The sequence below is a fragment of the Nannobrachium achirus genome (genome assembly GCF_963921795.1).
Source record: "Nannobrachium achirus genome assembly, chromosome: 11".
Lineage (NCBI taxonomy): Eukaryota > Metazoa > Chordata > Actinopteri > Myctophiformes > Myctophidae > Nannobrachium > Nannobrachium achirus.
The window spans coordinates 13,996,001-14,011,601 of record NC_137820.1 but is presented as its reverse complement, the minus strand read 5'-3'; the positions used below and the strand labels follow the sequence as shown (position 1 = coordinate 14,011,601).

Sequence of the window (15,601 nt, the reverse complement as noted above, 5' to 3'; positions counted from 1 at the left end):
CTAAGCACGCCGTCTAAAAGTGGTCTAATAGTGGTATAGATTTGAAAGTTTTTTTGTCGTCTAAACTTAGACTAGACGACTAATAGACGTCTAATAGTCGTCTAAATATAGACGGTCTGCATTTAGACGACTATTAGACGTCTATTAGTCGTCTAGTTTAAGTTTAGACAACAAAAAAACTTTCAAATCTATACCACTATTAGACCACTTTTAGATCCTGCCTGATTCAGGAGGGGTTGGCAAGTTGCAACCCTGGTAATGTTGCAATGTTTGCTCTAGTTCACATTAGCTTTGTCAACATGATCTTACATTTCAAAGTCCCTTTGAATTAGAGAGAGAGAGGGAGAGAGAGAGGGTCTTTTTCATCCACAAAACGTAAACTTTATTTCATATACGACTTAATTGGGCCCGAAGAGTGATTTTCCTGGGACTGGAAATTGACACTGGACAGGTAAGACAATGCAATAAGTAGCCTGGGTAATTATTATGGAGTTATGTTATGACAATAATGTCAATCAGCTAATTAGCTTTGGAGGGGAGGAAACTCAATTTAATCTCAATTTAGAACAGCCTATAGGCTCAGAAGAAAAATAAATCATCCAATCATTTACTAGGCCTACCAGTGGCCTATAGTAAGGGAAAGTTAGCAGAGTGCTGGACCAATCTGGGAACTAAATCATTACCAATAGCTTTCTTCACAGATGTGTTCATAAAGGTGTCTACTATCACCTCTAAACTTTTTCAATCACAACTCCTTTGGGAAACTCTGCCAATCAAAGTTGGGGGTGTCGGGATGCCTGGGATTAAAGGGGATAAAATAAAGAAAAATTGCCAATATGAGCATATGAGGTGTGTAATTAGGGTATTGTTGGGCTGCTGAATCCATTCCAACCATTAGTTGTCGGTTAAAATGACTCCTTGGCCATAAAATAGGCCTAATTGGCTAAGGCTTAGCCAATCATGTTATTCAAGTTCACCTGTGTCCTGTTAGTGAGTTAATCCATAAGTTTTAAACCCTGTGTTTGAGTGTTCCTTGTCAGATTGTATCATGTTATCCTGTGTGTCATGATGTGCGCTTACCCGCCTGATCTTGAATTGCTTTCATGAATTGAAACCCTACTCCAACCATTTATTGTATTGCCAATTATGTCTCGTGGACACACAAAAGTAGGTGTGGCCTATTTTATGGCTAAGGAGTCATTTTTACTGATAACTAATGTTTGGAATGGATTCAGCAGCCCCAAAATACCCTAATTACACACCTCATACGCTCATATTGTCCATTCTTTTATTTTTCCCCCTTTAAGCCCACGCCCTCGGGATACCCCCAACTTTGATTGGCTCCCACAAAGTTTCCCAAGGGAGTTGTGATTGAAAAAGTTTAGAGGTGATGATAGTAGACACCTTTATGAACACATTTGTGAAGAAAGCTATTGTTAATGATTTAGTTCCCAGATTGGTCCAGCACTCGGCTAACTTTCCCTTACTAACTGAAGCATCAAGACTATGCAGCCACAAAACATTGTCAATATGGCAGCCATTTATTTAAAACATATAGCAGCCTGCCATGAGATGTGCTCACCACTGGCATCACCACTGGCGATGGCAGTGATATCACCACTGGCATCATCACCAGGAATGCTGTTTCATTGGCTGTTAATAATGACGTTGCCACAAATGCTGGTCCCTGATTGGGCACCGGGCTTAAACAAAGAAGGACACCGACATACATACCCAGCCGTTCGCAATACTTGCGTGCTCTGCTGGAGCAAGTAATAACATATTAATTAATTCAAATGGGGTTACTGGGGTGAGTAATCGATTGAAAAGATAAAGTTATTTTTTGTGTTGAACTATCCTTTTAAACATGCCCTCCCTCACTGTTAGATGTTTCTATTGGCAGAGATGTTAAGTTTCATATAGGACATTGAACCTTATGGACTATGAACCCTTGACAAAGCAAATGACATGGCTGACAACAACCCATCTAACTTTGTGTTGCAGGTGCTGAAAATGGCATCAAGGATTCTGCAGCTCTTTGCCTTATGGATTACTGTGGTTGGCATTGTACACTGCTGCCCCAAGCTATGTAGCTGCTTGGATAAATATTACCACCAGTTTTCCGACTGTGCTTACAAAGACCTGCTAGTGGTACCTGTGGGCCTCCCCTCCAACACGACAACCCTCAGTCTTCCTGCCAATAAGATAACATTTCTAAAAGCCAAAACCTTCATCAATGTCACCCAGGTGACCACTCTCTGGCTGGCCCACAATCAGATAGTCACCGTGGACAAGGACACCTTCGCTCCACTGATCCTGCTGCGCAATCTGGATGTGAGCCACAACAAGATAGTTGATTTTCCATGGGAGGACCTGTACAATCTCACAGCCCTGCAACTCCTAAAACTGAATCACAATGAAATGACTAACCTGCCCAGAGATGCCTTTTCCACTCTCAAAGACCTCAAGTCCCTGCGCATCAACAACAATAGGTTCACCACCATTGTGCAGGGCACATTCACTGCCCTCTCTTCCATGTCCCACCTTCAGATATTTAACAATCCGTTCACCTGCTCCTGCAGCCTTCAATGGCTGAGAGATTGGATTACTACGACCAGGATTGCTGTTCCTGAGAAGGAAAACATTCTGTGTGAGACCCCAGAACAGCTGAAAGGTGCCAGGGTTACCAAACTGGAATGCAAGGCTCCTGTTGCCACTATAACCTACCAGCCCAATAATACCTCGATACCGCCAAACACAACAGCAGACGCCAACATGGCCGACATGGCTGAAGTCTTAAAGGACATTAGAAAGCTCCGAGCTGACTTTGAAAAGGAGATTAAAAATCTCCGAGCTGACTTTGGAGCAAAGTTGGACAATATAGAGACTCGTTTGACTACCATGACGAGACTGGCAACAGTGGAGGATAAAATGACCATAGTACAGCGAGAGGTTACATCCAACACAAACCGCACTGAAGAGGCGGAGGCATGGGCGGAAACATAGGGTACGCCTGGTAGCTAAGGCACCCAGCTAGCATGATTTTTTTTTTTGTCACGGCTTTCTGTCAAGCCCCACCCTGGCAGCGTGTGATTGGCCTGCTGCAGTCCAAGGCACTACAGTCCCTTTGAGCCGCATTGTCGCTATGTGTACATGTTATCTTTTAGACAACCCAACTCTACCCCTAACCCTAAACAGAACCCCCATGGGGTAGAGCAAGAAAGAGTGGCACGACCAGGATGCGAACCACGGTCCCATGGGTTGGAATACTAGAGACCAATCCACCAAACCACCGAGACAGATGCTGGGAACGGCATTCTGTCAGTATTAGTAGTGGAGGAAAAGCCTTGCGTAGGGGAGGGGCCTCGCGAGGCTGCCATTCAAATGACGCCTGGCCAATCACAGCGTGTCTTTTCCGGGACTTGCGCGCATGCCGTTACCTTTAGATCACGCACCCAGCTATAGACCATATTCACACCGCGGCCATCTTGGATCACATGACTTCCTGGGATAGCAGCCTGCATTACAAACCATTGTGAACAATGGAGCGATGGTCCCAAACTATGAGTTCTATTCAACCAATTTCTTTTTACCAAATTGACAAATGGGCAGATGACAACATCAACATCCCCAAAAGGATTAAATAGAAGGTTACATCCACACTATTCATGGTAGTTAGGTTGCAAACTTACTGTGTACAAAGACTTGCTATCTTTGCAGTGCTTGCTCCACTATCATATTAACTATTTGTTGTTAGATTGTTTCTGATTAATATGCAAAAATCACGATACAGTAATATTAACTATATGATGGCAGAGCAAGCAGTCGGCATACTGTAGCAAGTCTTTGTACAGAGTAACACTGCAACCTAACTACCATGAATATTTTGGATATACCCTTCTATTTAATCATTTTGGGGATGTTGATGTTGTTACCCCTGCTTTCTTTCTAATAACAATGAGCTTCATATAGTCCTGCCTATACATAGTAAGGTGGGTTTCCTCACACCATATGAAAACACTGTCCACCTCCTCTTTCATTGCCAGACCCATGAAATGGGTAGGCCTACATAAGCAAATGTCGGTCTGTCCGGGTTTTCTATATAAAGGGTATATATGATGATGACATGATGATGACATGCCTACAAAAGGCATGATGTCATAAATGATGATGACAGACAGGGGGTCTGGCACAACCAGGTTGACCTGGTCTAGTTTTTGTAAGTGGCATGATTACTATGCCTTAGAGTAAAAAACATCACAAGGATGCAACTGGGACGTATCATCAGTGATGTAGCCTGGGGTCGACGGGTGTTTCGGGTCTCGCAACATCATACACCCTCGCCCAGGTGACCCAGCCGGGGTTGATCAAGTCCCGACCTACGTCCCAGTAGCTATGCACGATCAGTCCTATTAGGGAAAGACAGGGTCACTCAATGTGCTGCACCGGAACTACTCTGCCGGGATCGGGGGTACCATTCTGGCGCGTGGAAGAACTAGGCTCTATGGGTTGACTCCTGGCCGGGCTCCTCCTACGTCTCACCAGGTCCTCCCCTGCTCTCACCAGGCTCAGAACCTGTGCGTTGCACCAGACCCCAATCCAAACATTCCATTCAGCTGCTGCAGCTGAATGGCCCCCCTAAAGGCCTCACCGTGGATTTGTTGGGCTTCTTCCTCACGGAAGACACAGGCTGGGGCGCCAACCCAACCTGCTCCCGGGTGCCGTCTAAATTCCGGCCGTCAACCGAGTCTCCGGTGGTCACCAAACTATTCCTGGTTGTCACATAGTCTATTCCTATGAGCCTTCAGTACAGTGTAAATAAAAACAGATAAAACCGTTATCTCATGAAGTTTCTGTTTGATATCTGTCTGAATATGCATGTTATCATAGATAACTTACGGTATGTTCTTGTATGTGTGTAGTTAGTGTTATGGAGGTTAGTTAGGCTATTTTGGAATTTCTTGACATGAACTTTGACCTGTAAACCTAGGCACCTACAGTGTCTGCCATGTGTTATTGTCAACTCAATACAGATGGATGTGACCATGTAAAGCTAGCATTGATGTCAAGGAGACTGTGTGAAGACTGGTATATAACCTGTTCCCATTACATTTCTTTGTTCCATTGAAATTTTAAGTCTTCTGTTTTAGTAGTAAAATAATAATCACTCATTCTTAGAATTCTGAGCTGTAGTCTGTCTGTCTGATTGAGTAGAGTACCCATAGATATTGCTATGACATCTAGAACCTACCCTATGTTGGTCCCCTATTAACTCTACAACAGCATTAATATTATGCCGCTGGTAACCACAGTGTAATTAAATGCTCGGTACTGCAGGTGTCACTCTCACCCAATATATTGTCACCCAATATATTGTTAATATATTGGGTGAAACCTTTTAACAGAGAAGCCTAGGTAGATCGATGTATTTTCCTGTGTTTAGGTGAATTTTGTGATTTTGATAATTTTCAGGCTTGCTTACTGGCATTGGAAAATGATGCATGGGTACAATTTCAGCCATTGGGGTCCTCCCCCAAAATAATTTGAACATAGGGGGAGTTTGATACCAAATCCAGGAGAAATCCAGGAGAAATGACAATTCAGGAGCACCGCAGGAGATGGGGTCAACATTCAGCATTCACATTCAGCCTGATTCAGGAGGGGTTGGCAAGTTGCAACCCTGGTAATGTTGCAATGTTTGCTCTAGTTCACATTAGCTTTGTCAATATGATCGTACGTTTCAAAGTCATTTTGAATTAGAGAGAGAGGGAGAGAGAGAGAGAGAGAGAGAGAGGGTCTTTTTCATCCACAAAACGTAAACTTTATTTCATACAACTTAATTGGGCCCCAAGAGTGATTTCCGGGGACTGGAAATTGACACTGGACAGGTAAGACTGCAATAAGTAGCCTAGGTAATTATTATGGAGTTACGTTGATTGACAATAATGTCAATCAGCTAATTAGCTTTGGAGGGGAAGAAACTCAATTTAATCTCAATTTAGAACAGCCTATAGGCTCAGAAGAAAAATAAATCATCCAATCGTTTACTAGGCCTACCAGTGGCCTATAGTGTTAAACTGAACTTGAATTTGCTTTAGCCTTTGTGAAATAGCCTATATCCACATATAGCAGCCTATCACAGGACAGTTAAATTCAAGTTGACTAATAGGCTTTGTTGCACTAGATTGTTTTTTATTGTATGCTCATTATTTTGTAACTTTGTTTGCATAAAACTGCAGAATCTTCATGCAACAGGCGCCACGATTATAGCTGCTTCTACTACTTCTACTATACTTGATGTTAAAGGGATAGTTCGCCCAGAAAACAACCTTTTTTCTATTGATTAGCCTACTCACCAAATTCTGGGTTAGGAATGCGACAAAAACAACTACAACTGCACTCTGTCGAGGTGCCAACTTGCGCCTTGTGTACAAGTAGGCCATATGCCAGCAGAGCGGGCCATGAGATGCGCTCACCACTGGCGATGCCAGTGATATCACTACTGGCATCACCAGGAATGCTGGTCCTTCATTGGCTGTTAATGATGATGTTGCCACAAATGCTGGTCCCTGATGGCACCGGGCTTAAACAAAGAAGGACACCAACATACATACCCAGCCGTTCGCAATACTTGCGTGCTCTGCTGGAGCAAGTAATAACATATTAATTAATTCAAATGGGGTTACTGGGGTGAGTAATCGATTGAAAAAATAAAGTAATGTTTTTGTGTTGAAATATCCCTTTAAACATGCCCTCACTATTGGCAGAAATGTTAAGTTTCATATAGGACATTGAACCCTTGACAAAGCACATGACATGGCTGACAACAACCCATCTAACTTTGTGTTGCAGGTGCTGAAAATGGCGTCAAGGATTCTGCAGCTCCTTGCCTTATGGACAACTGTGGTTGGCATTGTACACTGCTGCCCCAAGCTATGTAGCTGCGTGGATAAAGATTCCCACCACTTTTCCAACTGTGCTTACAAAGACCTGCAAGTGGTACCTGTGGGCCTCCCCTCCAACACGACAATCCTCAGTCTTTCTTTCAATTTTTTAACATCTCTAAAAGCCAAAACCTTCATCAATGTCACCCAGGTGACCTCTCTCTGGCTGTTCTACAATCAGATAGTCACCGTAGACAAGGACACCTTTGCTCCACTGATCCTGCTGCGCAATCTGGATGTGGGCCACAACAAGATAGTTGATTTTCCATGGGAGGACCTGTACAATCTCACAGCCTTGCAACTCCTAAAAATGAACAACAATGAAATTACTAACCTGCCCAGAGATGCCTTTTCCACTCTCAAAGACCTCAAGACCCTGCGCATCGACAACAATAGGTTCACCACCATTGTGCAGGGCACATTCACTGCCCTCTCTTCCATGTCCCACCTTCAGATATTTAACAATCCATTCAACTGCTCCTGCAGCCTTCAATGGCTGAGAGATTGGATTAATACAACCACGATTTCTGTTCCTAAGCAGGAAAACATTCTGTGTGAGGCCCCGGAACAGCTGAAAGGTGCCATGGTTAACAAGATGGAATGCAAGGCTCCTGTTGCCACTATACCTTACCAGCCCAACACTGAAAACCCTAATATCTATGAGTCATTCGTGGCCATATTAAACTGTTTGTTTGGCTGAAAATCCATTCTATATCTCTCTCATGTTATGGTTTGATTGACTGGAATGATTTAATTCATTATTTGGCAGCAGATGTGTACAATTCCAATAGTATAAACATTTTACATGCCTTGGCTTTCATTATCTTAATATTTTTTTCACATGAGATTTGGCCTTATAGATCTGAGATGTTCCCCTGGCATCACAGGGATCTCCACATATGGGCATAAAGGGGAGAGTCTGCCTGTCTGGGTAACGCTTGTCTTTTTTTTCACGCTCTGACATCACTTTGATGCCAGGGGAACCAAATCCCTTTTATGCCTATATATGGAGAAATGGAGATCTGTGTGATGCCAGGAGAACCAAATCACTTTTATGCCCATATATGGAGATCCCTGGTGTCATCAATATTAAGCCCATATCTGTGAATGACAATATATAATCACTGTGATGTCAGGGGAACCAAATCCCTTTGGCCAGATGGCCAAGACATGGTGCATAGGGCGAAGTCGCTTGTCGCCCTGAGGCGTCTTACTGGTGTTCTTGTATCCATGTGTGCCGTTATTGTTATTGCAGTTAGTTATTTTGGAAAATGTAGTATGATATGAACTTTGACGTATAAACCTCTAGGCACCTAAAGTTGCTGCCATGTGTTCTTGTCAATACAGATGGATGTGACCATATACAGCATTGATGTCAAGGATACTGTGTGAAGACTAGTATATAACCTGTGACAGGTGTTCCCATTACGTTTCTTTGTTTCATTGAAAATGTAAGTAGGCCTATGTCCCCTGTTTTAATACTAAAACAATAATCCCTCATTCTTTGAAATCTGAGTGAGCTGTTGTCTGTCTAACGGTTACCTGTATGTTGGTCCCCTATACAACAGCATTATATCATGCCCAAGTGCAATCACAATGTAATTACCTCGTGTGTACTGTAGGCGTCACTCTCACCCAATATAATTTAACAGAGAGAGAGAGAGAGAGAGAGATTAAAATGTCAAAAGAGCGCATTTAAATGTTATTAAACTAAAAGAAAATTAACACATTGGAATTTCTATGTTATTTAAAGTTATCACTTCTTATTTGTATTATATTGGTTTGTTGGTTTTTGCTGACTATATTTAATTGTAATGTTTGCTCTGCACATATTTATTCTAGTTCACATTTGCTTTGGCAATGTGATCGTATGTTTTTCTGCCAAAGTCCTTTTGAATTGAGTGTATGTTGGCCTACCAGACGATGGCAGTATTTCAACAGGAGAGGAGATTGAGGACTTAAAGCTCCCTTGGTTCCCACACAACAGTCTACAAAGTTGTCTTTTTCTAAATAGATGTAATTATTAATGACAGATTAAAAAATAATGTAAAAAGAAAGGAAATGCCTAAATTGATTGATTAGGCCAACAGTTTATGAAGGTTTGTTTAGGATAATTAAAATGTCTTTCTTTTATTTTTATTACATAGTGTGAAAGCTATACGTTCACTGCTCATTGCAGTTTATCCTGATAATTAATCCAAGAAAAGCTCTTCTGAATCTTAGTCTAAAGCACAATGACCAAATCTCATCCAATTTCGTTGCACTATAAAATGATGTCCAAACGCTCAGAAAGAGCATCTCATTCTCACGGCTTCCACTTAATTTAGATTACAAAAGTCTTTGTGCATCGAATGTGAATAATGCATCACAACAGTTTGATCTTTAGGCCTACCTGATAAGTGATAAAAGACTAAACCTCCCAGAAACTTCAAATAGCCTATACATTATGGCGTTAAAAACCTTTGGTCGGATGGATCTACTGGACAACAAAGACTATATTATTTTTGCTTTAAAGCTCCCAAAACGAATGAGATCAAAGGTTGGACGTAGGTCGACAATGTAATAAATAAAACACCAGGTTGTGAATTATGAATTTTCTTTGAGGGGTGGAGGAGCCAGAGCTTCTGTATCTTTAATAGTGAGTGAGATGGGAGAGGCTGCTGCGCGTTCACGATCCCTGCACTCTCGGCTCCGCAGATGCGTGAACGCGCAGTGGATGGAGACAGGAAAAGAGGCGTCGGATTGCACAGTTTACCCCGGAGAAAAATGTTTCCTCCACCGCCCATCGTCAACGCTATCGTGGTGTTCAAAAGTCATGTAAAAGGATTGAAATTACTCGAGGACATTGTCTTTTTCGACCACTAAAACGTAAACTTTGTTCCAGAGGACTTGACGAGCCCCAGGAGTGATTTTCTTAAACGATAAACCACCGGGGATTGGAAATTGACACTGGACAGGTAAGACAATTCAATGAGTAGGTAATTATTATGAGTTGAACTTGTGACAATAATGTCAAGCAACCAGATCAGCTTTGGAGGTATAGGGCGGGGAGGACTCAATTTAGTCTCAATTTAGAAAAGGCTCGGGAGAAAAATAAATCATCCAACCGTTTACTACGTGTAGTGATGTTAAACTGAACTCTTTTGAAATGTACTTGTGTGAAATATAACACTTTAGCCCCAAATAGTTTTTGCACCCGAAAACCCGGCGATTTCAGCACCACGGACAGCGTCCGAGGGTCCGCGCGGCGCGCGCTGGAAAACAAGCGCATCAAGACCATGCCGTTTAGAATACCTGACTCTAGTCTAAATTATAGCCTATTGCTGTATTTCCGCACTTACAAACTCGTTAAACCCTGTAATATAGTCATATATAGGACTATATGTCATAAGCAGCAAAGCTACGAAACATTGTCAACATGGCTTTCATTTCAAACATACAGTAGCCTATTATCAGGACAGTTAAATTCAAGTTGCTCAATAGGCAAGAACAACATGTTGCAGTAGACTGTTCTTTTAATTTATTTTATTGTTGGCTCATTTTTAACACTGTGTTGCATCAAACTGCAGAATCTTCATGCGACAGGCACCACGATTATAGCTTCTTCTACTACTTCTACTATTGCTGTTAAAGGGATAGTTCACCCAGAAAACAACTTTTTTTCTATCATTACTCACCTCATGGAGACTTCCATGATATTTTCTTTAGTTTTTGTTGCATTCCTATGACAATAATTTGCGGAGACTCTTTGTGTCTCCATAGGGAACAAAGGGGCTCTTTGTTTCTATAAAGACCACCAATAACCACTATGACTATAGTCATCAAATTATTGGGTTAGGAATGCGACAAAGACAATAACATCCATGAATTCAAGTCTGCCATGGGGTGAGTAATCAATAGAGTAATCAATAGAAAAAAAGTATTTTTTTGGTTGAACTATCCCTTAACATGCCCTCGCTGTTAGCTATGTCCATTACCAGAAATGTTAAGTTCACATTTATAGGACATTGATGAACCTTAATATGGACTATGAGCCCTTGACAAAGCAAATTACATGACATGGCTGACAACAACCCATCTAACTTTGTGTTGCAATTATGTTGCAGGTGCTGAAAATGGCGTCAAGGATTCTGCAGCTCCTTGCCTTATGGATTACTGTGGTTGGCATTGTACACTGCTGCCCCAAGCTATGTAGCTGCGTGGATAAATATTCCCACCAGTTTTCCGACTGTGCTTACAAAGACCTGCTAGTGGTACCTGTGGGCCTCCCCTCCAACACGACAACCCTCAGTCTTTCTGCCAATAAGATAACATTTCTAAAAGCCAAAACCTTCATCAATGTCACCCAGGTGACCTCTCTCTGGCTGGCCCACAATCAGATAGTCACCGTGGACAAGGACACCTTTGCTCCAATGATCCAGCTGCGCAATCTGGATGTGAGCCACAACAAGATAGTTGATTTTCCATGGGAGGACCTGTACAATCTCACAGCCCTGCAACTCCTAAAAATGAACAACAATGAAATGACTAACCTGCCCAGAGATGCCTTTTCCACTCTCAAAGACCTCAAGTCCCTGCGCATCAACAACAATAGGTTCACCACCATTGTGCAGGGCACATTCACTGCCCTCTCTTCCATGTCCCACCTGCAGATATTTAACAATCCATTCACCTGCTCCTGCAGCCTTCAATGGCTGAGAGATTGGATTACTACGACCAAGATTTCTGTTCCTGAGCAGGAAAACATTCTGTGTGAGGCCCCAGAACACCTGAAAGGTGCCATGGTTACCAAGACTAGACTGGAATGCAAGGCGCCTGTTGCCACTATAACTTACGAGCCCAACATTGAGAACACTGAGATCTATGAGGGATCCGTGGTCATATTAAACTGTGAGAGTAACGGAGAGCCGCAACCTGAAGTCACCTGGGAGGTCAATACAGGGAAAGAACATTTTCAGTTCACATTGCCTTTTATTACTGAGAGAAGTGATATACCCATCAATGATAAAACGACCAATGGTCGATTCCTCGTCTTTCAAAACGGCACCCTAATTGTTCCTCGTATGAGTAAAAAGGAAGATGGGAATTATAGCTGCTCTGCAGTCAATGAAGTAGGGAGGGCAAACAGCAGTGTTAAAGTGGCATTGGCTGGTACCCAGAAACATGCCACCAACTCAATGCCTGATCCTGCAGCGATTAACCCATCAGTTCACAAATCTGACATCACCCCGTCCGTTCACAAGCCTGGAGGGACCAAAACCTCCAAAAACAATGTCATCAACTGGCCCAAGTCTGAAGACAAGCTCAAGATCGGCCCAACTGCTTCACTGGGCAAACACAATGGCACAGGGCAGGCCAGTGACTTGGCAGAGAACTCACCCAGCAGCTGTGGCGTCAATGATGGAAATGAATACATCTCCAACCACGCGTTTAACCTGAGCGTGAACAACCTCAAGCAGTACACGTTTGATTTTGGTGTCATTGCACTGGAGGTGTCAGAAACAGAAGCCAAAGTGCAGCTCAATCCGCTTAAGCTTCCAAGTAGCAAGGAAAACCTCCACATCAGCCACACACAAAACCAACAAAACCTGGAAACGGTGTACAAGGAGCTGTTCAAGTTGATACAAACCACGCCAAAGAAAGCACCCATAGATATGCTATATCTCTGTGTAGATACAGGCAATGGACACTCTAGGGTGCAGTGGTCCAAGATAGAAGAGGGAGTGAACGCCTATCGCTTTCATGGTCTGCAGCCCGGCACCAATTACACTCTCTGTTTCACCTATGGGGGGCAGGATTGCCAAGTTCAAGTCGTCTTCACAACTAGAAAGAAAATCCCCTCTCTGCTGATTATCGTGGTCGTCAGCACTTTCTTACTGGCTCTGGCCACCGTTCCCTTGCTGGGGGCCACCTGCTGCCATTTGTTATACAAGTATCAGGGAAAGACATACCAGCTGTTTATGAAGGCTCAGAATCCCGATCAGATGGAGAAACAGATGACCGGGGATTTTGATCCCAGGGCGTCTTTTGTGGAGTCCGAAAAGACGTTCAACCCCAGCGAGCTCGGCGAGGGGGAGGCGGGACGGGCCGAGGGAGAGGAGGACGGGGACGAGGAGGGAGAGATGGAGGGCAGCATTGAAACAGGAGCCATGGCCAGCTCTTCATCGAAAACCAACCAAGAGGAATTTGAGATGGGCTCAGAGTACAGCGACAGATTACCACTGGGAGCCGAGGCTGTGAACATATCCGAGGAGATCAACGGCAACTACAAGCAGCCAAGTCGCTGAACCCGTTTGATGTCGGCGTGGATGTCGTTATTGTATAATACTTTTAAATAGCCAACATTTCTCATTACTACACGTTAAAAGGGTATTCCTGCGGGGGGGGAAAAGGATAAACAAGAAGTAGCCTTTGACGGGGATTCGGAAATGTTCCTTGTGACAACATGTTAGATCAAAACTGGTGACATTCCTCAAGATGTAGCCTTATTTACCGCAAGCACAGATTTCTACATTTTATCAGACCTCAAAAACAACCGTTTAAGCACGTTTCTACATTTGTATCAAACCCTCAAAATAACCTATCGATTTAAGCACAGGTTTCTACGTTGTTAGATTGACCATCCTGCACAACAGGGTCAGGGAACATAGCGATGTTTTCTCGGTTAAAAAACATCGTGCCAGTTTCAGGAGGGTGTAGTGCTGGACAGCGCACTGAGCCTCGACCTGCGCTGTCGATCCATCCATTCCCACGTCCCGTATCCGAAGAAAGAAAGGAAAAGAGATATACTTTAACTGTTGTTTAACGGAATGTGCTGTGCCTGTGCTTTGAGGAATACCAGGTCTATTTATTACCAGATGTTGTTAAATGTAAATGTAAATGTATAGGGCTTTAAACTGTGTGACTTTTAACCTCAGTCTCTCAGCTCAACGGGTGCTTGCTATATAATAGGCCCAGGCCTAATTTCGCTTTTTACAATTATTCTGAAAGTGTCTCTCTCTTTCGGAGATTTGTCCATGGCATGTCACATTTCCATGTGGTTTGTTAGCGTAGTCTTTAGATATTAATATGTGATGTAGCTTATTGCCTACTATGCCATGTGGATTGTTTTTCTTTTTCCTTTTTTTTTTTTACTTAAAGTAAAAAGTCTATGATGAGAAAAGAACGCAGAGGAGCGTCCAGATGGCTTCACTGTCCTGTAATTTTATGTATAGTCAGTTTTTGTGATCAACTGAACGTGAGCTTTCAAGATTTTTTATATAATTTTATGTACGTGGAATTAATAAAACGGCTAAAGCTGAAGTTTTTTTTATTTCTCATTGTTCATCGGTCAATTCATTGTGAATAATGTTTACGGGGAAAAGCCTGGGCTTCGTTGGAATTGGCAATTGTTAAATTACTGCACAAAGAAAAAGAAAAAAAAGGCTGAATGAAAATAAATATTTGAGAGCCTGCCCTGCTTTGATAGCCTATATTAAACGCAACAACGTTTCGTTTGGGCAAATGGTGGTTTGACTTAAATAATAATACCCTAATTGATCATGAAGCAAAAGCGAAGACTAAATTACTGATTTCATTTATTCTTAGTATGACAATAGGCTACACAATGTTTTTATATTTTGTAGATGCATGCACTTTACGATGTTAAAGTGTTGATCACGACGATTAGCCGACGTTGTTCAATCAACATATCTTTATCCAATCAAATGTCACCTGAAAGCCGTCATCACACAGTTGCCATATTTGGAGAACAAAAATCAAACGAGGATATGAGAATTTATACAATCATTTTAATCGAAAAAATATATTTCGTTTGAAGTTTTATTTTCATAGAATTACTACAAAATTATTCATATTTTCACCCAAAAAGGACTGAAATGTAGAAATAAACCATGTATGTAGATGTGGATAACAAGTAGTTCATTTTCAACTAAACAAAAAAGGAACCATGACACACTGACCACTATAGGGTTTCTTTCTTTTGTTTTTTTCTCCTCGCTCTCTTGCTCTTCCTTCTTTTTAGATAAAGTCCTACAAATAAAACAAAGCCATAGGCTTCATTTGTCTGGTTCAGGTTGTCAATTACACAGAAATAAGTGAAACATGTAATATTAATATTTACCAATTCTCACAAAAACAGAACATTCTGTACATTCATAAATAGTCACACAATCTAACCTCACGGAAATGGGTTAGACAAGTTCAGTGCCACATCAGCCTGCCTTGCTGGACTAGAGCTTCTGGCTATCATACACAACGCAATGCAACACTTGGTTGGATAGGCTGCAAAAGGATACAGATATATCCCATGCAGAAAAATGCACAGTAAATTGCACTACCTGAGGCACTGAGCTATACAAATGCACTCATTTCGACAAATGCAGGCAGATAGATCTATAGTCCATTGGCCATACGAGATGTCAGTATCGGAAAGGTGGCAAAGGTTATCATGCATTTTTGAAAAGCTCTATATCTGTAGATTATATTTTGGTATGATAACCCTTTCTGAGACACAGCTAAATTGGTGTTATCAGCCGCTAGTATTGGTGTCCCATTAACTTTACATTACAGGAAAAAAAAAGCTAAAAATGAATCTGCTTTAAGTAACATATGAGGGGTCAAACTAGGGATTTTTCATGATTCTAAATCCATTGCAA

General features: G+C 42.2%; 2 protein-coding genes across 3 annotated transcripts; both read left to right on the top strand.

The window, feature by feature from the left end:
• Nucleotides 1-322: 322 nt before the first annotated feature.
• Nucleotides 323-5,105, top strand: LOC308293799 (immunoglobulin superfamily containing leucine-rich repeat protein 2-like). The gene is made up of 2 exons (XM_080736430.1): nucleotides 323-451; nucleotides 2,005-5,105. The coding sequence occupies exon 2, from the start codon at nucleotides 2,014-2,016 to the stop codon at nucleotides 3,004-3,006; it is 993 nt and encodes a 330-aa protein (XP_080592556.1). The 5' UTR covers nucleotides 323-451; nucleotides 2,005-2,013; the 3' UTR covers nucleotides 3,007-5,105.
• Nucleotides 5,106-5,732: 627 nt separating this feature from the next.
• On the top strand, nucleotides 5,733-13,231 carry islr2 (immunoglobulin superfamily containing leucine-rich repeat 2; the record flags this gene model as incomplete). 2 transcript variants are annotated; one of them, XM_080736429.1, is made up of 2 exons in its annotated part: nucleotides 5,733-5,888; nucleotides 11,051-13,231. In XM_080736429.1, exon 2 carries the CDS (start codon nucleotides 11,060-11,062, stop codon nucleotides 13,229-13,231), a length of 2,172 nt encoding a protein of 723 aa, XP_080592555.1. In that variant the 5' UTR covers nucleotides 5,733-5,888; nucleotides 11,051-11,059. The 2 variants fall into 2 exon arrangements, with proteins under 2 accessions (XP_080592555.1, XP_080592554.1); XM_080736428.1 differs by lacking the exon at nucleotides 5,733-5,888 and adding an exon at nucleotides 9,880-9,901.
• Between the last annotated feature and the right edge of the window lie 2,370 nt (nucleotides 13,232-15,601).